At 39.2% G+C, this 25,272-nt stretch overlaps 2 protein-coding genes across 2 annotated transcripts in view; both read right to left on the reverse strand.

Annotated features, from left to right (window-relative positions):
• Nucleotides 1-25,272, reverse strand: part of LOC133979436 (uncharacterized) — a 1,726,912-nt gene that overhangs the window by 738,571 nt on the left and 963,069 nt on the right. The gene's annotated exons all lie outside the window — the stretch shown is intronic.
• Nucleotides 21,359-24,891, reverse strand: paxx (PAXX non-homologous end joining factor). The gene is made up of 7 exons (XM_062416934.1): nucleotides 24,727-24,891; nucleotides 23,354-23,414; nucleotides 23,219-23,268; nucleotides 22,800-22,984; nucleotides 22,656-22,706; nucleotides 21,850-21,943; nucleotides 21,359-21,760 (listed from the first exon to the last, which is right to left on the reverse strand). Exons 1-7 carry the CDS (start codon nucleotides 24,825-24,827, stop codon nucleotides 21,718-21,720), a joined length of 585 nt encoding a protein of 194 aa, XP_062272918.1. The 5' UTR covers nucleotides 24,828-24,891; the 3' UTR covers nucleotides 21,359-21,717.

The following is a 25,272-nucleotide window of genomic DNA, read 5'->3' on the forward strand; positions in this document are numbered from 1 at the left end:
AAGGAATTTGCTTTGGTGTTGTGATGCAGAACAGTCAAGATATAGAAATACCAGGTGATATAACTATATTATTATATTATTATAAATACAGTATAAGAAGTATAAAGGTATTACAGCAGCTGTACAGCAGCTCTACATGGTGGATGTTGTGTGGAGACTCGTTGAGCTCTGAGTATTAGTTTGACTGGAAGTCGTCGTCATGCTCACAGCTCCGTTCTTCCTGTGCCTGAATCAACACATGACATTGCACTATTAGTATAAAGCAGCAGAGATGTGAAACATTCACAGCACTATTTCATCTTGAAGACACTGAACATGAACTCTGTTCTGTTGTCTGAAGTTAGTGAAGTGCAGCTGATCTTACTTGTTCATGTTTTTCAGAATGATTCTTCCCAGCGGAGACTTTGGATTCACACACTTCTGTTTATCTGCTGTTGTTGTGATACTGTGAGAGAAGAAAGAGGCGCGTTAGAGAGGAGCTGAGCAATGCAGGAGAATGACATGTCCATAAATGTGCTTTAATTCAGCTCATGAACTTACATAATCTCTGTGTTTAGACAGAAGATACTTGGAAGGTGAACGACTGGCTCTCCCTTGATGAGCTTTATGCTGATCCGGCCCACAAAATTGTTTAAACACCTGCATTTCTTAGAAGTGTCTGATTGTCCTGCAGGAAGAAAAGACACAACCTTATTAGCTGCTGATCACTTTTATGTCATTTAACAGACTTCACATGTCATGACGATCACGGAGCACTAACCTTGTACATAGAGGACAAACAGGCAGGTGAGAAAGGCGATGACGGCTGACTTCATGGTTGTGTCTGTAGAAAGCTGCTGGCTCACACTCCACTGTCTTCCTTCAGTCTGGACTTGTGATGGTTCAGCTCACAGGATTTCTCTCTTTTATAGAGCAGCAGCCACACAGGGCTGCTGTGCTGCAGGACGCGAGGGTTTCACTTTCTCTGCTTCTTCCTGTTTCCTAGAATCACTCACACTTCTGATCCAGAGACTTTGGCTCAGACAATCATTCTGCAGAGTAGGTCCTTACTAATCCTGCATACTTTGAGGGATTTCATTAGATTTAATACATGAATTCATACTTGAACCACTGAGAACTGGAGTGATTTCATTTGAACTTTTACAATATTTCTGAAAAATACCAATCTGCCTTTTGGGCCAATCACAGCACTGAGACAGCACTAATCATGGTTGTAAATGATTTCAGGTCCATTAATAAACACTACCGGTCAAAAGTTTTAGAACACCCCAATTTTTCCAGTGTATTTATTGAAATTCAAGCAGTTCAAGTCCAATGAATAGCTCTAAATGGTACAATAGTAAGTGATGAACTGCCAGAGGTTAAAAAAAGGTAAGGTTACCCAAAACTGAAAATTATACAAAAACACTTCAAAATGTAGGTCTTTACTACAGAGAAACTGCGAAGAATGTCAAGGTGTCAGTGAGGACAGTCTCACTCAGAAACTGGGGAAACTCTGACAGGAAGAGGTCTGGCAGAACCAAAGCCACAACAGAGTCAGAAGACAAGTTTCTGAGAGTCAACAGCTTGCCTGATAGGCGGCTCACAGGACAACAGCTTCAAGCTTCATAGTGGTCGTAGTAAGCAAGTCTCAGTTTCTACTGTGAAGAGAAGACTTCCAGTTGCAGGTCTGACAGGTGGAGGGTTAGGGTTAGGGTGCTAAGAGTCAGAATAAGAAGAAGAGGCTTGCCTGGGCCATGAAACACCACCAATGGACTACTGAAGACTGGAAGAAGCCGTTAGGGACTGATGAATCAAAATGTAAAATATTCTGTTCATCACACAGGAGTTTTGTAGCCGTCGAGTAGAAAGGATGGTTCCTCAGTGTGTGACATTAACTGTTAAACATGGAGGAGGAAGGATGATGGTCTGATGTTTTTCTGGATCCAGGGTCGGCTACCACAGCATTCTGCAGCGATGCCATGCAGAACCCTCTGGTATGCACGTAGTTGGTCAGAGGTTCATCCTACAGCAAGATAATGACCCAGAACATCAGTCCAAGCTATGACACAACTACCTTATGAACAAAGACCAAGATGGTGAGCTTGAAAACATTTTTTCAATAAAAAACTGGAAAAATTGGGGTGTTCTAAAACTTTTGACCGGTAGTGAAAATTAAAAAAACTGAATGATTGTGGTGTTCTTCAGATCCTGTTTTCATTCAGTGATTGCGTGGAGAGTATTCCTTTATTGTGTGAAGCGCTTTGAGTCACATATTGTTTGTGTACATTTGTGCTGAGTAAGCTGTGTGAAAGTGCAACTTGGGTCAATATGGTAAAATAATTTTCCCAGAATGACTCAAACTTCTTATTCAGAGACTTTGGCTCAGACAATCACTCTGCAGAATGTCTCCTTTCCAAACCTGCATACTTTGAGTGAATTCATTAGATTTATTACATGAATTCATTCATTATACTTGCATACAGTATTGTCATTCATTGAACCACTGAGCACTGGAGGTTCTCAACTTTTTCTGGCTACATTGTGACGCCTTAAAAGAAACTGTTGACCTTTGACATCAGATGCAGATTTCTACTGTCTGCTGTGTGTGGCCAGTTTAACCACAGAGTTTCATTCTTTTACAATATTTCTGAAAAATACCAATCTGGCTTTTGGGCCAATCACAGCACTGAGACAGCACTAATCACGGTTGTAAACAACTTCAGGTCCAATATGGATATGAACAAACTGAATGATTTTAGGTATACGTCAAAGCCTGATTGGCCTTTCTGGTTCTGCTTTTAATTGGTTTAACCTTTGTGTCGTCCTGCCGGGTCAAATTAACCTTGTCTGTTTTGACTGTTCCTTCCATCCGTCCGTCCGTCCTTCCTTCCTTCCTTCCTTCCTTCCTTCCTTCCTTCCTTCCTTCCTTCCTTCCTTCCTTCCTTCCTTCCTTCCTTCCTTCCTTCCTTCCTTCCTTCCTTCCTTCCTTCCTTCCTTCCTTCCTTCCTCCTTCTTTCCTCTGTCCTTCTTTACTCACTTTCTCTTTGCCTTTCTCCCTCCCTTCTTTTTTCCTCCATCCCTCCTCCCTCCTTTCCTTCATTCTTTCCTTCCCTCCTTCCTTCCTCCCTCCTTTCCTTCCTTCTTCCTCCCTTCCTTCCTTTCCTTCCTCCCTCCTTTCCTTCCATCCTTCCTCTTGCCTCCCTCCCTTCCATCCTTCCTTCCTCCCTTCCATCCTTCCTTCCTTCCTTGACTCGAGGACAACAGGAGGGATAAATCTACTAATTCTAAAAGTTATAAATTAATTTTGGTGTTCTTATATCTATTTTATTTCATCTTTGGCTCTTAATGTTTCATTTACTTTTCATCTACTGTTTTCTTTTTGTTTTCACACCTCTGCTATTATCTTATTGTGCTTTTAATTTGCAAATTGATGAGATTTAAGAGAATGTTTCCTTAGTTCATGTTTTTATTGAATGCTTGAGTTCTTGTTTTATTGTGTGAAGAACTTTGTGTTACATATTGTTTGTATGAAAAGTGTTACACAAAATAAAGTCTTAATGATTTACTGAATGAATTACATCACCATTCAAATGTTTGCTGAGTCAGCTGTATGAAAGTGCAACATGGGTCAATATTTTCACTTCCTCTTTCTTGTAAATTCCTCGATGAACTGATGCAACTCTGTGTGTCTGCTGTGTCCTAATAGGTTAATCTTCGACCTAGCAGACTCAGTGTCCAACTTACAGTGTTATTTTAGCTTGCCATAAAGTTATAGATGCAGGTGTTACAGCTTAAAGTTATTATTATCATGTAATATTAGTGAAACGTTGCTTTGCCTAAATGGATGATAAATCATTGGTAGGTAACCAGAGAAATAACACTAGTGAAATTAACATTCCTGCCTCTCTCTCTTTCTCTGTGTTTAGTCAAGCTTGAAATAGGAGTGGAGGAGTCACAGGGAGATCAGACTATTTTAGCTGCCCTTATTCCGCAAAAGAGGCAGGAATTCATTAAGTGTCACCCACAACAGGATGCCACAAACCCAGTCGTCCAGAGGCTCTTCACTAGAACGGAGGACATGGTATGGAAATGGCTGACTTATTGTGGTCAACGTCATGCTTTATTTTGTTTTCTTTGCCTTGCTTTTAGCAGGCCCAATGATCCAACTGGATGTATGGTCTTACTGTAGGCCTAATTGTCTTATTTGTATTGGAAAACAGTATATTTTATTAAACACTGAAAAGACATCTCTAGCAGTGTTTCTTTGACTGTAGCCATCTCTCCCAACATGAAAGTCTCTGTAAGTAGTGATAGAGCGTATACATTTTTTAACATGTTAAACTCTTAACAACTCTTCCATGTAGGCTACTGCGCTTTATTTTAATTTTTGAAACAACACAAAGTGCACATATTTCCTCTGGTATGTCGTGGGCCTCCGCATATCGTATAAATAATCTGGAGGGCCGCCATGGCCAAAAATGCCAGGGCCATTTCTTGGTCCCAGTCCAGCCCTGGCTGAGTCACACCTTTTAAGTCAGTTTTGACATTAGGGCTGCAAACTAATTGTTGATTGCATTTCTGAGATATCAATACTGAATTACTGATATAAATGCTGTAAAGAGCAGCACAGCTGTAGTAGAAGAAATGAGGAAAACCCCTTGAATGAGTTGAGTGATCCTGTAATATTGAAAACCCCTTCAATATTGTTACTTTCTCTTGTCTTGATCTTTCCTCTTTCTTGTAAATTCCTTGATGAACTGATGCCACTCTGTGTGTCTGCTGTCTCCTTATTGGACAATAATAATAGATTAATCATCGACCTAGCAGTGTTTTTTATATTATTCTCTTTATATCGTTCCTCTTTCTTGTAAATTCCTCTCCTCACAGTAGCATTGCTCAACAGGATGTAGGGCTGTTGGGTATATGGACATGTGTGGACTTACTGTGTGAGTCTGATCGGTGTCTCTGCACCATGTGATACTGATGTCACCGCCTCCAGGCAGTCAGAAAATGTGCCATCTTTGGACCTGCTTGCATGTGACGCAGTAATACTGACTGACTGCTGAGGTCGTGAGTTTTTCCACCTGAGATAGTCTGACAGTAAATGTCCACTACACCTGAATTTACTTTAATTCCCTTTCAGATTTCTGAGTATCAGCAGGTAAACACTCTGTAGACTTTGCTAATAATTAAAGAAGGTGTAGAACAATGAGTCAGCAAACAGCATACGACTGTAGTAACTTTTGTTCATACATGAATGTTACGAAAATTCTCTTTCAAGAAGGCACAGAGTCGCTGGAATACCAATAAAACAAAAGGTTTATTTTTCTTGCAGCAAGGAGACAAGTCATTCAGCAGCACAGTACAAGAATCATGAGTTGTCTGTCTTTATTTTCTTCGCCTACTCCTTTATAGGGAGAGAGGTATGCACAATTTGTGGAGGGGCTTTCCTATTTGGATGCCTGAAGACTGTCTTCTCTCCCCCATGCAGACAAAAAGAAACACCAGCTATAGCAGACAAGACAATGATGTGAAGCACCTGAGCTTTATATCCTTGACTAACAAGAGCAGTATGACTTCATACAATGTGTTCTTTTAACAAGGATATATAAGCATTTTTCTTACAATGAACTACATACAATCAACAAGTTATTTCACACACAGAAAAAGGATTGATCAAATGTCACTCTGAAATGACTCAGACTGGATCGAGCAGCAGAGGAAAGGATTCCCAAATCTGTCCCGATCACAGGAAAAACCTTCTCTGGTGCAAAGACCAGAACCTCAGTCTGTTCAGCATTGAGCTGTAGAAAACTAGCTTCTGTCCAGTTATTAATAGCTTTAAGACAGTCTAGGAGCCTCGTAATCCTAAAAATCTCACTAGATTTGAATGAAAAGTGTATTTGTGTATCGTCTGCATATAAATGATAAGCAACATCAAGTCTGTTTATGATCTGTCCCAAAGACAGCAAATATTAAACAAATAATATGGAACCATCATCAGTATCAGCTAATGTAAAAGTATAGAAACAACAAATGGTTGAGTTTATCATTTTAATGTGTCATTGTGACTGTTTTGGCCTTGTCATTGTGCTGTTTAGTAGAATGTGCTCATTACTATAGTCTAGAAGTTTACTGCTACTTCTTTGCTTTGATCCATGTCAGGATAAGATAGAAGTTGTGAGTTTTGGGATGTGTGGATGTTTGACTGCTGCTTGTTCCCTTTATGTCTGTGTCTCCTGAGGAATCTTCATGTTAACTACATGAAGAGGTCTGATGGTTCAAAGGTTTGGAGTCTTGGAAAGAGCCGGACATGTTTATATGCAAATGTATTTCTTTGTGGCTATTTGCCATTGGCTGCAGTCATATAGGTTGACATGTCTGACCAATCACAGATCAGTTTTTGTTCCTTCAGAGACTTTAATAGGTTTTTTCTTTGCTTGTGGAGATGAACTGATGCCACTCTGTGTGTCTGCTGTCTCCTTATTGGACAATAATAATAGATTAATCTTCAACCTAGCGGTGTTTTGTACATTATTTCAACTTTGTTTTAGTGTTTTCAGCAGGCGGGGAGTTCCGGTCCTCTGAAATGAGGCCAACGCGGAAGTAACTTAAAACTGCATTCTATCAAAAGGCCACCAGGGGGCGACCGTTTTGGTGTCAAAAGGACTTCCTTCTCTATACAAGTCAATGGAGAATTCACCAACTTCTCACTTGATTTCTAACCTCAGTAAACGTTTTCAAAATGTGTTTATGGTCTCAATCGCTAGTTTAAAGTCTTCTTCAATGCAGTATGATGTTCATTTGGGACATTTTGGCCTCCCTGATTTTATATGTGACGATAAAGCAGGGTATGCATTAGGGCGTGGCTACGTGGTGATTGACAGGTTGATTGGTTCACAGGTTCAGGAGGGCGCCTCATGCTCCTCCTGATGCCCATATAAGTAGAATCCCTGTTTTTATTTTTCCCATCATGCACCGGAAATTTTCAAGATGGCGCTGCTCAGATCCGAAACTATTGGCCTCCGAGCAGCAGTCCACAAACCAATGGGTGACGTCACGGATGTTACGTCCATTTCTTATATACAGTCTATGATTTTTAAGACAATTTTCATGCCTCTGATTAAGAAACATGCCGGACTCATTGTGTTGGATGAACCTGAACTCATATCAGTATCAATAAGAGATGTGCTCATCAGGTTTCATTCATTGTGTTTCATTTGCTCTGCAGTGTAGCGCAGAGATTTGTTCTCCAGGTCACGAACATCACAGCCTCCATCACCAACAATGAGCTGAGGCTGAGCAGCAACAAGAGGTGACACATACTATACATGTATACAGTGGCTTCTTTGACACATCTAACATATAAAAGATAACACTTCTGTTTATTACATAATTCAACGTATTATTTCTTCATTTGATGTCATCAGTGTTTTTCTACAATGTAGAAAATAGTTTAAATAGTTTAGGTTGATAATCAGCTGCACTAAATGTGTTTATTAGAGTAACATTGATTAATTACTCTGTGTGGTTAATTGTATCATTGTCATTCACAGAGGAGTCAATGATTTATTGTGCTTTAAATATTGTTTTTACTTTATGCTGGGTCACACCTTTTCAGTCCGTTTTGACATTAGGGCTGCAAACTAATTATTGATTACATTTCTGAGATATCAATACTGAATTACTGATATAAATGCTGCAAAGAGCAGCACAGCTGTAGTAGAAGAAATGAAGAAAACCCCTTGAATGAGTTGAGTGATCCTGTATCTGCTGTCTGTGAGTTCTCTGTAATCTCAGTATCAACACATTCTGCTGAGAGGTGAAGGTGAGCACAGCTTCAGTTTGTGCAACAAAACACACAAAGTACAATCAGGGATTTTATTTTTGGTAATAAAAATATTCAAAATATATACAAATGATTGACTTACTATATACACACAGTAATAATTTAACAGAACAGGAGAGCACTTATTGTGTTTACATGATAATCAGAGTCAGAAAGAGCTTTTTTACCACGTAGCTTTAAACATACAAGGAATTTGCTTTGGTGTTGTGATGCAGAACAGTCAAGATATAGAAATACCAGGTGATATAACTATATTATTATATTATTATAAATACAGTATAAGAAGTATAAAGGTATTACAGCAGCTGTACAGCAGCTCTACATGGTGGATGTTGTGTGGAGACTCGTTGAGCTCTGAGTATTAGTTTGACTGGAAGTCGTCGTCATGCTCACAGCTCCGTTCTTCCTGTGCCTGAATCAACACATGACATTGCACTATTAGTATAAAGCAGCAGAGATGTGAAACATTCACAGCACTATTTCATCTTGAAGACACTGAACATGAACTCTGTTCTGTTGTCTGAAGTTAGTTAAGTGCAGCTGATCTTACTTGTTCATGTTTTTCAGAATGATTCTTCCCAGCGGTGACTTTGGATTCACACACTTCTGTTTATCTGCTGTTGTTGTGATACTGTGAGAGAAGAAAGAGGCGCGTTAGAGAGGAGCTGAGCAATGCAGGAGAATGACATGTCCATAAATGTGCTTTAATTCAGCTCATGAACTTACATAATCTCTGTGTTTAGACAGAAGATACTTGGAAGGTGAACGACTGGCTCTCCCTTGATGAGCTTTATGCTGATCCGGCCCACAAAATTGTTTAAACACCTGCATTTCTTAGAAGTGTCTGATTGTCCTGCAGGAAGAAAAGACACAACCTTATTAGCTGCTGATCATCTTTTATGTCATTTAACAGACTTCACATGTCATGACGATCACGGAGCACTAACCTTGTACATAGAGGACAAACAGGCAGCTGAGAAAGGCGATGACGGCTGACTTCATGGTTGTGTCTGTAGAAAGCTGCTGGCTCACACTCCACTGTCTTCCTTCAGTCTGGACTTGTGATGGTTGAGCTCACAGGATTTCTCTCTTTTATAGAGTAGCAGCCACACAGGGCTGCTGTGCTGCAGGACGCGAGGGTTTCACTTTCTCTACTTCTTCCTGTTTCCTAGAATCACTCACACTTCTGATCCAGAGACTTTGGCTCAGACAATCATTCTGCAGAGTAGCTCCTTTGTAATCCTTCATACTTTGAGGGATTTCATTAAAAGTCGATAAAGAATGTGAAAACAAGGCGCTAAACTCTTCATTTGTTTAGTTTCATGAGACTTTACAGAATGGTGACAGCTCGAAGGAAAATCCATCATAAAGTGTGTTATAAGGTGTTTTCCTTGTTATTGATTCTACAGTGTGTGAACTCTACTGATGAACTCATACCTTCAGTTGTGTTGAGATGTGGTGATGAAGGCCATACCATTAGATTCACATCATTTTCATCCTGATCAAAGCATTCATGGGATGGAAGAGGTCAAGCATTCAGACCTTTATTAGTCACCTGTGTGTGTATATAATGAAATCATCATTCAACGTTTGCAGTGCATGACCCAATAAATAAAAACAAATGCATTAATCAATTTGTGATGAATAAGCTGTAAAGCTGCAAAGTGGGTCAAACTAATTGTTGATTGCATTTCTGAGATATCAATACTGAATTAAAGCCGCAAGCGGCGATGGCGGGCCCTCGATCACCCATGCCACCGCGGGGCCTGAGGCGTGGCGTGAAGCAGAAAGTGAGAAAAAATCTGAAAGGAGGCCAAAAATGCAATGTTTCGTTCATCCAGTAGGGGGCAGTCACAGGTAGTTACTCATATGGTCTGGTGTGGTCTGGTGTGTTCAGGGCGGCCACTCATCAGTCATGTGAAGTTTGGAGTGAATTGGACAAAGCATGAAGGAGTTATGAGAGGTTGATGGTTCATCCACCAGGGGGCAGTAATGGGATGCATGCAGGTGTGTTCAGGGTCAGTCCCTCATCACACATGTGAAGTTTCGTGGAAATCGGACAATGTTGATGCAAAAAATGGCACTTCCTGTTTCCACTAGGGGGCGACATGAGCGACACCCCTATCAGATGGAAGAGGTCTCCACCCTGGACCTGTGTATCAATTTTCATGATGATACGTGTTCAATAAAGCCATCAAAAAGCCAAACGTATTTTCATGGCGAGGAATTGATGGTAGCCACACCCCCACAGGGACGCCATTACTCGTAGCTTCACAGTGTTCATAATGTAGCTTCACCAACTGGTTCTGCATGTTTTAGAAGTGGAATGAAGTTGATGGGGTCAACTATGTATTTTTCATGAATTTAAGTTCACTTCCTGTTACCACCGGGGGGCGCTATGAGTTACGTGGGAAGTTAATATATCGGGATGTTCAGGGCGGAGCCATCATCATGTCCAGCAAGTTTGAAGCTGATTGGATGAAGTATGTGGGCGTGAGAGCCACTCGTATGTACATGGCGAGCACGCCAAAGTTAGTTGAGCACAACTTAAGCTCAGCTAGGTCAGGAGATGTTGCGTACCTAATTTGAACTTGATCGGGCGAACGCTGTGGGAGGAGTTAATTTTAGGCTGGAAAAATCAAAACCAAAATGGCCGACTTCCTGTTGGGTTGAGGTCATGAGGTCAAGAGGCTTTTTTGCATATGTGGGTATAATACATATGTGTACCGAATTTTGTGAGCATAGGACAAAGTTAGCAAAATTCCCTATGGGCATTTTTGGACTTTGTAGGGGGCGCTATTCCGCCATTCTGCGTCGACCATGTGCGACCACCCAAAAATATCGAATTTCGGATGAGGCCGGACGTCCGTGCAAAAGTATAAGCATTTTCGCATTTGGGAAAGGGGCGAAATTGGGGCACGAAATGTCGGAAGAATAATAATAATAATAATAAACATTACAATTTCAATAGGGCTTTCGCCAGGCGACTTGCAGTCGCCGCTCGGGCCCTAATTACTGATATAAATGCTGTAAATGAGGAAAGCCCCTTAAATATTGTTACTTTCTCTTGTCTTGATCTTTCCTCTTTCCTGTAAATTCCTCTAATCACAGTAGCATTGCTCAGCAGGATGCAGGACTGCTGTGTTTATGTGTGTTGACATTTACTGTAAGACTATATCAAATGAGATAGTCTCACAGTAAATGTCCACTACACATTTCACTTTAATTTCCTTTCAGATTTCTGAGTATCAGCAGTTACACACTCTGTAGACTTTGCTAATAATTAGAAACATTATTAAAAAGCATTTTATTGTTTCAAGCCGACTCAGAGACACAACTGCACACTTTTACCTGCAGGATTTATATATGTATATATTATAAAGATCTACTTTCTGGTCCCACAAAAACATCCTTTAATAACATGTTAGTCTGCTGTGTTTCCTGTATCATTGATCACACACAGGACTCATTGTGATGGATGAACTTTAATTCATATCATTATTACTAAGAGGTGTCCTCATCAGTTTAGACAGCGGTCTGACATGTTGTTAAAGGATCAGTTTGTGAAATGACTTGTTGATTGTATGTAGTTATATGAACAAAAGTTACTGAGCAATGCTACTGTGAGGAGAGGAATTTACAAGAAAGAGGAAAGATCAAGACAAGGGAAAGTAACAATATTGACCCTTTTTGCACTTTCACACAGCTGACTTCACACAATAAAGGAATACTCTCCACTCAATCACTGAATGGAAACAGGAACTGAAGAACACAACAATAATTCAGTTTGTTCATATTCATATTGGACCTGAAGTTGTTTACAACCATGATTAGTGCTGTCTCAGTGCTGTGATTGGCCCAAAAGCCAGATTGGTATTTTACAAAAATATTGTAAAAGAATGAAATCACTCTGTGGTTAAACTGGCCACACACAGCAGACAGTACAAATCTGCATCTGATGTCAAAGGTCAACAGTTTCTTTTAAGGCGTCACAATGAAGCCAGAAAAAGTTGAGAACCTCCAGTGCTCAGTGGTTCAATGAATGACAATACTGTATGCAAGTATAATGAATGAATTCATGTAATAAATCTAATGAATTCACTCAAAGTATGCAGGATTAGAAAGGAAACATTCTAATAGAGAGAGACTGCTGAGGTCGTGAGTTTTTCCCCCTGATATAGTCTCACAGTAAATGTCCACTACACCTGAATTCCCTTTAATTCCCTTTCAGATTTCTGAGTATCAGCAGGTAAACACTCTGTAGACTCTGCTAATAATTAAAGAAGGTGTAGAACAATGAGTCAGCAAACAGCATACGACTGTAGTAACTTTTGTTCATACAATCAACAAACTGATCCTTTAACAACATGTCAGCCCGCTGTCTAAACTGATGAGGACACCTCTTAGTAATAATGATATGAATTAAAGTTCATCCATCACAATGAGTCCTGTATGTGATCAATGATACAGGAAACACAGCAGACTAACATGTTATTAAAGGATGTTTTTGTGGGACCAGAAAGTAGATCTTTATAATATATACATATATAAATCCTGCAGGTAAAAGTGTGCAGTTGTGTCTCTGAGTCGGCTTGACACAATAAAATGCTTTTTAATAATGTTTCTAATTATTAGCAAAGTCTACAGAGTGAGTTACTGCTGATACTCAGAAATCTGAAAAGGGAATTAAAGTGAAATGTGTAGTGGACATTTACTGTGAGACTATCTCATTTGATAAAGTCTGACAGTAAATGTCAACACACATAAACACAACAGTCCTGCATCCTGCTGAGCAATGCTGCTGTGATTAGAGGAATTTACAGGAAAGAGGAAAGATCAAGACAAGAGAAAGAAACAATATTGACTTACTTTGCAGCTTAACAGCTTATTCATCACATATTGATTAATGCATTTGTTTTTATTTGTTTGGTCATGCACTGCAAACGTTGAATGATGATTTCATTATATACACACACAGGTAACAAATTAAAGGTCTGAATGTTTGACCTCTTCCATCCCATGAATGCTTTGATCAGGATGAAAATGATGTGAATCTAATGGTATGGCCTTCATCACCACATCTCAACACAACTGAAGGTATGAGTTCATCAGTAGAGTTCACACACTGTAGAATCAATAACAAGGAAAACACCTTATAACACACTTTATGATGGATTTTCCTTCGAGCTGTCACCATTCTGTCAAATCTCATGAAACTAAACAAATGAAGAGTTTAGCGCCTTGTTTTCACAATAATTATCGGATAACTTGACTTTTAATAAATGCCTTCAAATTATGCAGGATTAGAAAGGAGCTACTCTGCAGACTGATTGTCTGAGCCAAAGTTTCTGGATCAGAAGTGTGAGTGATTCTAGGAAACAGGAAGAAGCAGAGAAAGTGAAACCCTCGCGTCCTGCAGCACAGCAGCCCTGTGTGGCTGCTGCTCTATAAAAGAGAGAAATCCTGTGAGCTGAACCATCACAAGTCCAGACTGAAGGAAGACATTGGAGTGTGAGCCAGCAGCTTTCTACAGACACAACCATGAAGTCAGCCGTCATCGCCTTTCTCACCTGCCTGTTTGTCCTCTATGTACAAGGTTAGTGCTCCGTGATCGTCATGACATGTGAAGTCTGTTAAATGACATAAAAGATGATCAGCAGCTAATAAGGTTGTGTCTTTTCTTCCTGCAGGACAATCAGACACTTCTAAGAAATGCAGGTGTTTAAACAATTTTGTGGGCCGGATCAGCATAAAGCTCATCAAGGGGGAGCCAGTCGTTCACCTTCCAAGTATCTTCTGTCTAAACACAGAGATTATGTAAGTTCATGAGCTGAATTAAAGCACATTTATGGACATGTCATTCTCCTGCATTGCTCAGCTCCTCTCTAACGCGCCTCTTTCTTCTCTCACAGTATCACAACAACAGCAGATAAACAGAAGTGTGTGAATCCAAAGTCTCCGCTGGGAAGAATCATTCTGAAAAACATGAACAAGTAAGATCAGCTGCACTTCACTAACTTCAGACAACAGAACAGAGTTCATGTTCAGTGTCTTCAAGATGAAATAGTGCTGTGAATGTTTCACATCTCTGCTGCTTTATACTAATAGTGCAATGTCATGTGTTGATTCAGGCACAGGAAGAACGGAGCTGTGAGCATGACGACGACTTCCAGTCAAACTAATACTCAGAGCTCAACGAGTCTCCACACAACATCCACCATGTAGAGCTGCTGTACAGCTGCTGTAATACCTTTATACTTCTTATACTGTATTTATAATAATATAATAATATAGTTATATCACCTGGTATTTCTATATCTTGACTGTTCTGCATCACAACACCAAAGCAAATTCCTTGTATGTTTAAAGCTACGTGGTAAAAAAGCTCTTTCTGACTCTGATTATCATGTAAACACAATAAGTGCTCTCCTGTTCTGTTAAATTATTACTGTGTGTATATAGTAAGTCAATCATTTGTATATATTTTGAATATTTTTATTACCAAAAATAAAATCCCTGATTGTACTTTGTGTGTTTTGTTGCACAAACTGAAGCTGTGCTCACCTTCACCTCTCAGCAGAATGTGTTGATACTGAGATTACAGAGAACTCACAGACAGCAGATACAGGATCACTCAACTCATTCAAGGGGTTTTCTTCATTTCTTCTACTACAGCTGTGCTGCTCTTTGCAGCATTTATATCAGTAATTCAGTATTGATATCTCAGAAATGTAATCAATAGTTAGTTTGCAGCCCTAATGTCAAAACGGACTGAAAAGGTGTGACTCAGCATAAAGTAAAAACAATATTTAAAGCACAATAAATCATTGACTCCTCTGTGAATGACAATGATAAAAAATAACCACACAGAGTAATTAATCAATGTTACTCTAATAAACACATTTAGTGCAGCTGATTATCAACCTAAACTATTTAAACTATTTTCTACATTGTAGAAAAACACTGACATCACAATTACGAAATAATACGTTGAATTATGTAATAAACAGAAGTGTTATCTTTTATATGTTAGATGTGTCAAAGAAGCCACTGTATACATGTATAGTATGTGTCACCTCTTGTTGCTGCTCAGCCTCAGCTCATTGTTGGTGATGGAGGCTGTGATGTTCGTGACCTGGAGAACTAATCTCTGCGCTACCCTGCAGAGCAAATGAAACACAATGAATGAAACCTGATGAGCACATCTCTTATTGATACTGATATGAGTTCAGGTTCATCCAACACAATGAGTCCGGCATGTTTCTTAATCAGAGGCATGAAAATTGTCTGAAAATCATAGACATATAAGAAATGGACGTAACATCCGTGACGTCACCCATTGGTTTGTGGGCTGCTGCTCGGAGGCCAATAGTTCCGGATCTGAGCAGCGCCATCTTGAAAATGTCTGGTGCATGCTGGGAAAAATAAAAATAGGGATTCTACTTATATGGGCATCAGGAGGAGCAAGAGGCGGAGCGGGGGAGGTTGCGAGTGCTGGATCTACCACGGTCTACATCGGCAACCTGGTGATGCTAACCAAGTTAGCTGTTACGACTAACTAACTATAACCATAAAACTCACGGCTATTTCCTGCAGTCTATCTGTCCGCCCTCCTGAACCTGTGAACCAATCAACCTGTCAATCACCACGTAGCCACGCCCTAATGCATACCCTGCTTTATCGTCACATATAAAATCAGGGAGCCCAAAATGTCCCAAATGAACATCATACTGCATTGAAGAAGGCTTTAAACTAGCGATTGAGACCATAAACACATTTTGAAAACGTTTACTGAGGTTAGAAATCAAGTGAGAAGTTGGTGAATTCTCCATTGACTTGTATAGAGACGGAAGTCCTTTTGACACCAAAATGGTCGCCCCCTGGTGGCCTTTTGATAGAATGCAGTTTTAAGTTACTTCCGCGTTGGCATCATTTCAGAGGACCGGAGCTCACCGCCTGCTGAAAACACTAAAACAAAGTTGAAATAATATACAAAACACTGCTAGGTCGAAGATTAATCTATTATTATTGTCCAATAAGGAGACAGCAGACACACAGAGTGGCATCAGTTCATCTCCACAAGCAAAGAAAAAACCTATTAAAGTCTCTGAAGGAACAAAAACTGATCTGTGATTGGTCAGACATGTCAACCTATATGACTGCAGCCAATGGCAAATAGCCACAAAGAAATACATTTGCATATAAACATGTCCGGCTCTTTCCTAGACTCCAAACCTTTGAACCATCAGACCTCTTAATGTAGTTAACATGAGCATTCCTCAGGAGACACAGACATAAAGGGTGTATTGTCTGGATTGCCCTTATCCTGTGATAACTTGAGACGTCATGTCTTTGTCTTGTATGTCTTCCAAAAGCAGATGTTTACTTAGGTTAAAGGTTAAAAGTTAGCCCTAAAGGACAGGCCAGAGGCTATTTCTCCAGACTGACCATTTGTTTAAAGCTAGTCATAAATGAGGAGTCAGGGCTGTGTCTCTTGACTGACCATCTGTATAGAAGGTGGAGTTTTGTTTTGGGTACTATATATATAGTCTTGTAAGAATAGGAGAGAGAGAAGTTCCAGGCCAGGACTTTCTCAGATTGGACATGTGACACTGATCTCTTTGTAATAAAACCTTTAAAATATACAACTGAGACGTGTCAGCGGTGGTTTCCTTCTTCATCAACACATCAAGAATCTACCTGTTAAATTACACATAAAGGGTACAAGCAGCAGTCAAACATCCACACATCCCAAAACTCACAACTTCTATCTTATCCTGACATGGATCAAAGCAAAGAAGTAGCAGTAAACTTCTAGACTATAGTAATGAGCACATTCTACTAGACAGCACAATGACACATTAAAATGATAAACTCAACCATTTGTTGTTTCTATACTTTTACATTAGCTGATACTGATGATGGTTCCATATTATTTGTTTAATATTTACTGTCTTTGGGACAGATCATAAACAGACTTGATGTTGCTTATCATTTATATGCAGACGATACACAAATACACTTTTCATTCAAATCTAGTGAGATTTTTAGGTTTACGAGGCTCCTAGACTGTCTTAAAGCTATTAATAACTGGACAGAAGCTAGTTTTCTACAGCTCAATGCTGAACAGACTGAGGTTCTGGTCTTTGCACCAGAGAAGGTTTTTCCTGTGATCGGGACAGATTTGGGAATCCTTTCCTCTGCTGCCTGATCCAGTCTTTGTCATTTCAGAGTGACATTTGATCAATCCTTTTTCTGTGTGTGAAATAACTTGTTGATTGTATGTAGTTCATTGTAAGAAAAATGCTTATATATCCTTGTTAAAAGAACACATTGTATGAAGTCATACTGCTCTTGTTAGTCAAGGATATAAAGCTCAGGTGCTTCACATCATTGTCTTGTCTGCTATAGCTGGTGTTTCTTTTGGTCTGCATGGGGGAGAGAAGACAGTCTTCAGGCATCCAAATAGAAAAGCCCCTCCACAAATTGTGCATACCTCTCTCCCTATAAAGGAGTAGCCGAAGAAAATAAAGACAGACAACTCATGATTCTTGTACTGTGCTGCTGAATGACTTGTCTCCTTGCTGCAAGAGAAATAAACCTTTTGTTTTATTGGTATTCCAGCGACTCTGTGCCTTCTTGAAAGAGAATTTTCGTAACATTCATGTATGAACAAAAGTTACTACAGTCGTATGCTGTTTGCTGACTCATTGCTCTACACCTTCTTTAATTATTAGCAAAGTCTACAAAGTGTGTAACTGCTGATACTCAGAAATCTGAAAGGGAATTAAAGTAAATTCAGGTGTAGTGGACATTTACTGTCAGACTATCTCAGGTGGAAAAACTCACGACCTCAGCAATCAGTCAGTATTACTGCGTCACATGCAAGCAGGTCCAAAGATGGCACATTTTCTGACTGTCTGATTGGCTGCTGGAGGCGGTGACATCAGTATCACATGGTGCAGAGACACAGATCAGACTCACACAGTAAGTCCACACATGTCCATATACCAAACAGCCCTACATCCTGTTGAGCAATGCTACTGTGAGGAGAGGAATTTACAAGAAAGAGGAACGATATAAAGAGAATAATATAAAAAACACTGCTAGGTCGATGATTCATCTATTATTATTGTCCAATAAGGAGACAGCAGACACACAGAGTGGCATCAGTTCATCGAGGAATTTACAAGAAAGAGGAAAGATTAAGACAAGAGAAAGTACAAATATTGACCCATGTTGCACTTTCACGCAGCTTATTCAGCACAAATGTACGTTTGTTGTAATTTGGTCAAGCAGAGCAATATTTGAATGGTGATGTAATTCATTCAGTAAATCATTGAGACTTTATTTGTGTAACACTTTTCATACAAACAATATGTAACACAAAGTTCTTCACACAATAAAAACATGAACTAAGGAAACTTCTCTTAAATCTCATCAATTTGCAAATTAAAAGCACAATAAGATAATAGCAGAGGTGTGAAAACAAAAAGAAAACAGTAGATGAAAAGTAAATGAAACATTAAGAGCCAAAGATGAAATAAAATAGATATAAGAACACCAAAATTAATTTAACTACTTTTAGAAGTAGTAAGATAAGATTTAAACCAATTAAAAGCAGAACCAGAAAGGCCAATCAGGCTTTGACGTCTGCCTAAAATCATTCAGTTTGTTCATATCCATATTGGACCTGAAGTTGTTTACAACCGTGATTAGTGCTGTCTCAGTGCTGTGATTGGCCCAAAAGCCAGATTTGGTATTTTACAAAAATATTGTAAAAGAATGAAACTCTGTGGTTAAACTGGCCACACACAGCTGACAGTAAAAATCTGCATCTGATGTCAAAGGTCAACAGTTTCTTTTAAGGCGTCACAATGAAGCCACAAAAAGTTGAGAACCTCCAGTGCTCAGTGGTTCAATGAATGACAATACTGTATGCAAGTATAATGAATGAATTCATGTAATAAATCTAATGAATTCACTCAAAGTATGCAGGATTGGAAAGGAGACAGTCTGCTGAATGATTGTCTGAGCCAAAGTCTCTGAATAACAAGTGTGAGTCATTCTGGGAAAATTATTGTACCATATTGACTAAATTGAATAAAGGAATACTCTCCACTCAATCACTGAATGAGAACAGGAGCTGAATACTAATAAATCTAATGAATTCACTCAAAGTATGCAGGATTAGAAAGGAGCTACTCTGCAGAATGATTGTCTGAGCCAACGTTTCTGGATCAGAAGTGTGAGTGATTCTAGGAAACAGGAAGAAGCAGAGAAAGTGAAACTCTCGCGTCCTGCAGCACAGCAGCCCTGTGTGGCTGCTACTCTATAAAAGAGAGAAATCCTGTTAGCTGAACCATCACAAGTCCAGACTGAAGGAAGACAGTGGAGTGTGAGCCAGCAGCTTTCTACAGACACAACCATGAAGTCAGCCGTCATCGCCTTTCTCAGCTGCCTGTTTGTCCTCTATGTACAAGGTTAGTGCTCCGTGATCGTCATGACATGTGAAGTCTGTTAAATGACATAAAAGTGATCAGCAGCTAATAAGGTTGTGTCTTTTCTTCCTGCAGGACAATCAGACACTTCTAAAAGATGCAGGTGTTCAAAAGATTTTGTGGGCCGGATCAGCATAAAGCTCATCAAGGGGGAGCCAGTCGTTCACCTTCCAAGTATCTTCTGTCTAAACACAGAGATTATGTAAGTTCATGAGCTGAATTAAAGCACATTTATGGACATGTCATTCTCCTGCATTGCTCAGCTCCTCTCTAACGCGCCTCTTTCTTCTCTCACAGTATCACAACAACAGCAGATAAACAGAAGTGTGTGAATCCAAAGTCACCGCTGGGAAGAATCATTCTGAAAAACATGAACAAGTAAGATCAGCTGCACTTCACTAACTTCAGACAACAGAACAGAGTTCATGTTCAGTGTCTTCAAGATGAAATAGTGCTGTGAATGTTTCACATCTCTGCTGCTTTATACTAATAGTGCAATGTCATGTGTTGATTCAGGCACAGGAAGAACGGAGCTGTGAGCATGACGACGACTTCCAGTCAAACTAATACTCAGAGCTCAACGAGTCTCCACACAACATCCACCATGTAGAGCTGCTGTACAGCTGCTGTAATACCTTTATACTTCTTATACTGTATTTATAATAATATAATAATATAGTTATATCACCTGGTATTTCTATATCTTGACTGTTCTGCATCACAACACCAAAGCAAATTCCTTGTATGTTTAAAGCTACGTGGTAAAAAAGCTCTTTCTGACTCTGATTATCATGTAAACACAATAAGTGCTCTCCTGTTCTGTTAAATTATTACTGTGTGTATATAGTAAGTCAATCATTTGTATATATTTTGAATATTTTTATTACCAAAAATAAAATCCCTGATTGTACTTTGTGTGTTTTGTTGCACAAACTGAAGCTGTGCTCACCTTCACCTCTCAGCAGAATGTGTTGATACTGAGATTACAGAGAACTCACAGACAGCAGATACAGGATCACTCAACTCATTCAAGGGGTTTTCTTCATTTCTTCTACTACAGCTGTGCTGCTCTTTGCAGCATTTATATCAGTAATTCAGTATTGATATCTCAGAAATGTAATCAATAGTTAGTTTGCAGCCCTAATGTCAAAACTGACTGAAAAGGTGTGACTCAGCATAAAGTAAAAACAATATTTACAGCACAATAAATCATTGACTCCTCTGTGAATGACAAAGATAAAAATAACCACACAGCATAATGAATGTTATCTCTCTACATTCAGTCTCTCAGTTTATATTTCATCTAATCACCCTCAGATCAGCCTTCTCCTGGTCTGAAGAAAGTGCACCTTCTGTGTTTATGAAGACCAGTTAATGAGCAGGAAGTGACATCTTGCCTCAGAACCGTTTTCAATGATCAGGTGCACCTCGTCAAAAGTTCATTAGTGAAATTTCTTGTCTTCTAAATGTGTTTGATACCATCAGTTGTGCTGCAGAAAAAACTCTTAAACATGACTGTAACAAAACATGACGTAATAATATTATTGTTCACACAGCTACCAGTACAAGCAGCACTCAGACGATGATGTTTTCCTGATCATGGAGCTCACTTTTTAGTATTTTAATCCAATAAATCAGCTCCTCCGACTGACTGCAATGAGCTCTGAGGCTCTTGCTGCATTCATGCTGTATCCTAGTTGTTGTAATGACAAGCTTCCAATTTGTTAATAATGTTCACATCAACATCCAAGTAGAAATTTCAACAGATACACACATATGTCCCAATATTCCACTTTCCACTTATTTATGAGGCCATGTTATCAAACCCAAATTTAACTGATTTAAAACTGGTGTTAGATTGAATGTTTTCATCCTCACACAACCAGCTCGAGTCGTAGACATGGGATTATTTTTATTTCTACCATTTATCACAGACGACATGAACAAGCTCGACACGTGACAACTGAAACTTTGTCAAAAAAATTTGATTTTATTGAATTTAAAAATTGTATATTTAAAAATGTGAGTTCTCACTGTTCAGCTGTAAAACCTTCTTATCACACAGATTCAATGTGAGCATGTTTAATACAATTTATTCTTCATTTCATTTCCAGACGAGATTAAATTCAGCTTCATATAAAATATAAATATCATGGGTGGGGGTGGGGGGGGGTACATACATACAACACTGACATTTAAAATAATTTACAATGATAGTTTGATCACTGTGATTGACGTCATATACCATAAAAACTGTCTCTGTACCAAACAGATTTTTATCAAGCTGTCATTTAAAAAACAATTTTAAAGTTCATATTGTTGTGTTAGTGGATTAAAAAGCAGGTTGAGCAGCAGCAGTGAAAGATCACATCTGTGTCATTACGATCAGTCGTCATCATCGAAGGCCACACCGGTCGCTTGACGCTTCCTGCGAAAAACAACGAACAGCTGTTGGTTTTCTTTCAGAGCTCAGAATAATGTGAGAACTGACAGAAAGTAATCAGAGTATACGTTTACTTTTTGGTTCCTGGGTTGATGAGCGAAGCGCCTGGAAGTCGTTTCTTCACCGTCACTGAAGGAGCACAATTCTGCTGCTGTCGGGGTTCAAATCCTGAAAAAGATGTAGAATCGAACCACCAACAAAACCATCAAAACTTCAACTCTGCAGCTGATAAAATATCTATCTTTCTGTATTTGGATTGATTTTTTACAATATTTCTGCATTGAAAGTAACATTGAGTAATTTTGTCAAACTACTGTTCCCACACCGATGTTCATATTCACATCTACATCCTGTGTCCTGCTGCATTTATACATTCTGTCAATAATGGCACATTATGTGGTTATCATGCATCTAACAGAACTGGAACGTCTGTATAACTATCTTCATTATTAATGCACTGACTACTTAAAGCTGCAATATGCAAGTTCTTCAAATGAAGCTGATGCCAGCATTAGAGTCAACAGCATGTACTGAGTGTAAGGCTCAGTGTTCATGACCATTTCAAATTCAAAATGCATCAGACCAGCTGAGGATCAGCTTGACCCTTTATGACCTATTTGACAAAATGAAAATGAAGGACAGTAGTTAGCAAAGCTGTGCTGATTCGATAACCAGTGAAGCAGCTGAGAAGTTGTGTGTGGAATGATTTTGGCCAAAATGTAAAAAGCAGCTGTTTTACTCTGCAGCTCATTTACCACACAGGTGAGGCAGAGTAACATCACCTCTGACAGAGTCTCAACATAGTACAGTTCAGAGACACCACACAGTGAGTCCTAACTCATTTCTCCTGGAAGTAGTCTGTCTGAGCTCTGCACTGTACCTGTTGCCCGCCTTTGGTGATTTTTCACTGGACTGACGGAGGGGGATCCACCTGGAGGGAATGACAACGCACAGTCAGCATAAACTCCTTTAACTCACAGACTCCTACAATGTGAAACTGCAATGAGTCACATGAACAACGTACATTCACTGTCAAGCTGAGCGAGGCTGTCTGCCATCCTGAACAGCAGCTCCTTGAGCTCCTCTGTTGCCTGTGGGCCGTCCAGCCTGAGCAGGGTCACACTCAGGGCAGCAGGACCGGAGCCCACATGGAGCTCTGCACTGCTTTCATGCATCACAACAGACACATCCCCGCTACCACAGGCCGACCTGCGGGACACACAGAGGAACATTCAGCCTCCATTACCCAAGGATGGTCGTCATCACATCTCTCTCTCTCACACAAGTGTTGTCCTAGGTGACATTATATAGACTTACATTAATTTCCTATTGTTCCCAAAAGTAGCCTAAGACAAACCCCACACACACACACACAAACTGGCAGCACTGAATTACAACAAGTTATACAGAGACGTTTGAGAGGAGGACAGATTGTAATCTAACCTGAGTTTTAGGGTGTAATCCTCTGTAGATTTCAAGGCAAACTTCTGTCTCTAAAAAAACACACAAAGTTAAAACCACAGCCAGAGATCCATCACTGATGAGTGAAAATCATGGAGGACTGCAAGTGAAACCTACAAACTGTTTCAGCTGGTCCTCGGTGTACTCCATGCTCCAAACATCTGCAGCATCTGTCAAACTGCAGCAGATAAACAAGAACATGATGATGAAAATAGTTCGACACACATTAAATTGTCACACTTGTCAATACATGTCCAAGAGGTCCAACATTTAATATATTACTGTACTAACTCATACAGTGGCCATGATATATCATCAGAGATTAAAGAAACATGCTAAACTGAAATACTGGAGAGACAACTCTCTAATACAGTGATGTCAAACATAAAGCCTGCAGGCCAGAACCGGCCTGCTAAAGGGTCCAATCCGGCCCCCTGGATAATTTAGCAAAGAATAAAAAGTCACTCAAATTTTTCTGCTGCTTCACAGGTTTTTGCACCCTGACCAGAATACAGTTCTGAGATATACATTAACATATTTAAACCATTGACATATTGTATATCATGCATCGACAGCTTCTGTGCAAAATAATCAAAAAAAAATCCCTGAGACATTTCTTAAATCATCTCAGACTGTTAACTGGTTTTGTAAATAGATGGCTTATTATAATAATATAATAATAATAATAATAATAATAATAATAATAATAATAATAATAATAATAATAATAATAAAGTTATATGATGTATATTGCATATTTATAGGTTATTATGCAATGGTATTACTGGTCCGGCCCAGCTGGTTTGACACCCTTGCTCTAATATTTTGAATTTGGTCATGCAGTACCCATTTTAAACACTTGGTGTCAGTGTTGCGCATTTCACCTTTAAACATCTATGCATTCAGTACATGGTCTCCATAGTAATTATAAGTGTGCATAACATGTCCAAATATGGTCTGAAAGTAAAAATATTAAGTATTTAGGAAAGAGAGACATTGTATGTGTTCATATTATTGTGTCCAGGCTACTGTAAGTGTCAGGGTATCTACTGGGTGAATTGTGAGCCTGAGTCCATTTAAATATCTAGAAATATCAAGCTAACTAACATACAGGGAAACGTACATTTAAGTAAAAGTAGAATTGTTGGCCTCATTATTTTCTTTAGGGGTCTCTCTTTAATTCGGCTCACTGTTCATATACTAAAGAAACGTATGTTAGATCAAATGTGACCTTTTATATTAGCACTGGCTCTACTGACTCAACATAAAGTCTGACCCCACATTTCTTGCGTTTTGAGGGTTTTTTACGCTGCTTCGCGGATTATCTGCATGCTGATGTCATAATAATTCAATGTGCTTCTGTTTTTTATGATCTAAATCTCACAACAAAGAACAAAAAGCCAGTTTCTGATTAAGTACCGTAAACATAAACTAGCAGGTTTTTTAAATGGAGACTGGTTTAACGTTATTGACTCAAACCATCTGCTCACCAAATGTTGAACGCGCCGTTTTTTCTGCACGTGTAGCAAATGAATTGACACTGACTGTTTTTATCCAGCACAGTGCAGTATGATGTCTGGCTCACATCCATGTTAACAGCTCACAAACAAAAACACAACAAAGAAACTGACTTCCTCTTCATGCTTCTTCTTCTTCCTCTTCTCCTCTGAGTTTTAATGGCAAACCAGTTTAAAGGCTCATTACCGCCATCTAGTGGAATACAATTGGAACTGCAGTTTAGCAGAAGAAAAATCTCTATTGTTTCTGTTATTCTCATGTTATTAATTAGAATATTTATCTTTTCCCCAGCAGATTCCCCAGCGTAATAACGTGTTTTCCATCATTTAGTATCAATTTAGTAATTTAGTGTTTTAAAATTCAATGACTTGGTTTATTTATAAATAATGCAAATAATGTAGAGAGCTAAAATAAAGTCACTGCTGGAGCCGGTAGTGTAAATATGGTTTAAGAGATGTTTGTAAGTTTACTGTTCCAAAAGCCAAAAAAGTGATTAAAAGGAGAGGAGTGTTTCTGTT

Source organism: Scomber scombrus, chromosome 4 (genome assembly GCF_963691925.1).
Source record: "Scomber scombrus chromosome 4, fScoSco1.1, whole genome shotgun sequence".
Lineage (NCBI taxonomy): Eukaryota > Metazoa > Chordata > Actinopteri > Scombriformes > Scombridae > Scomber > Scomber scombrus.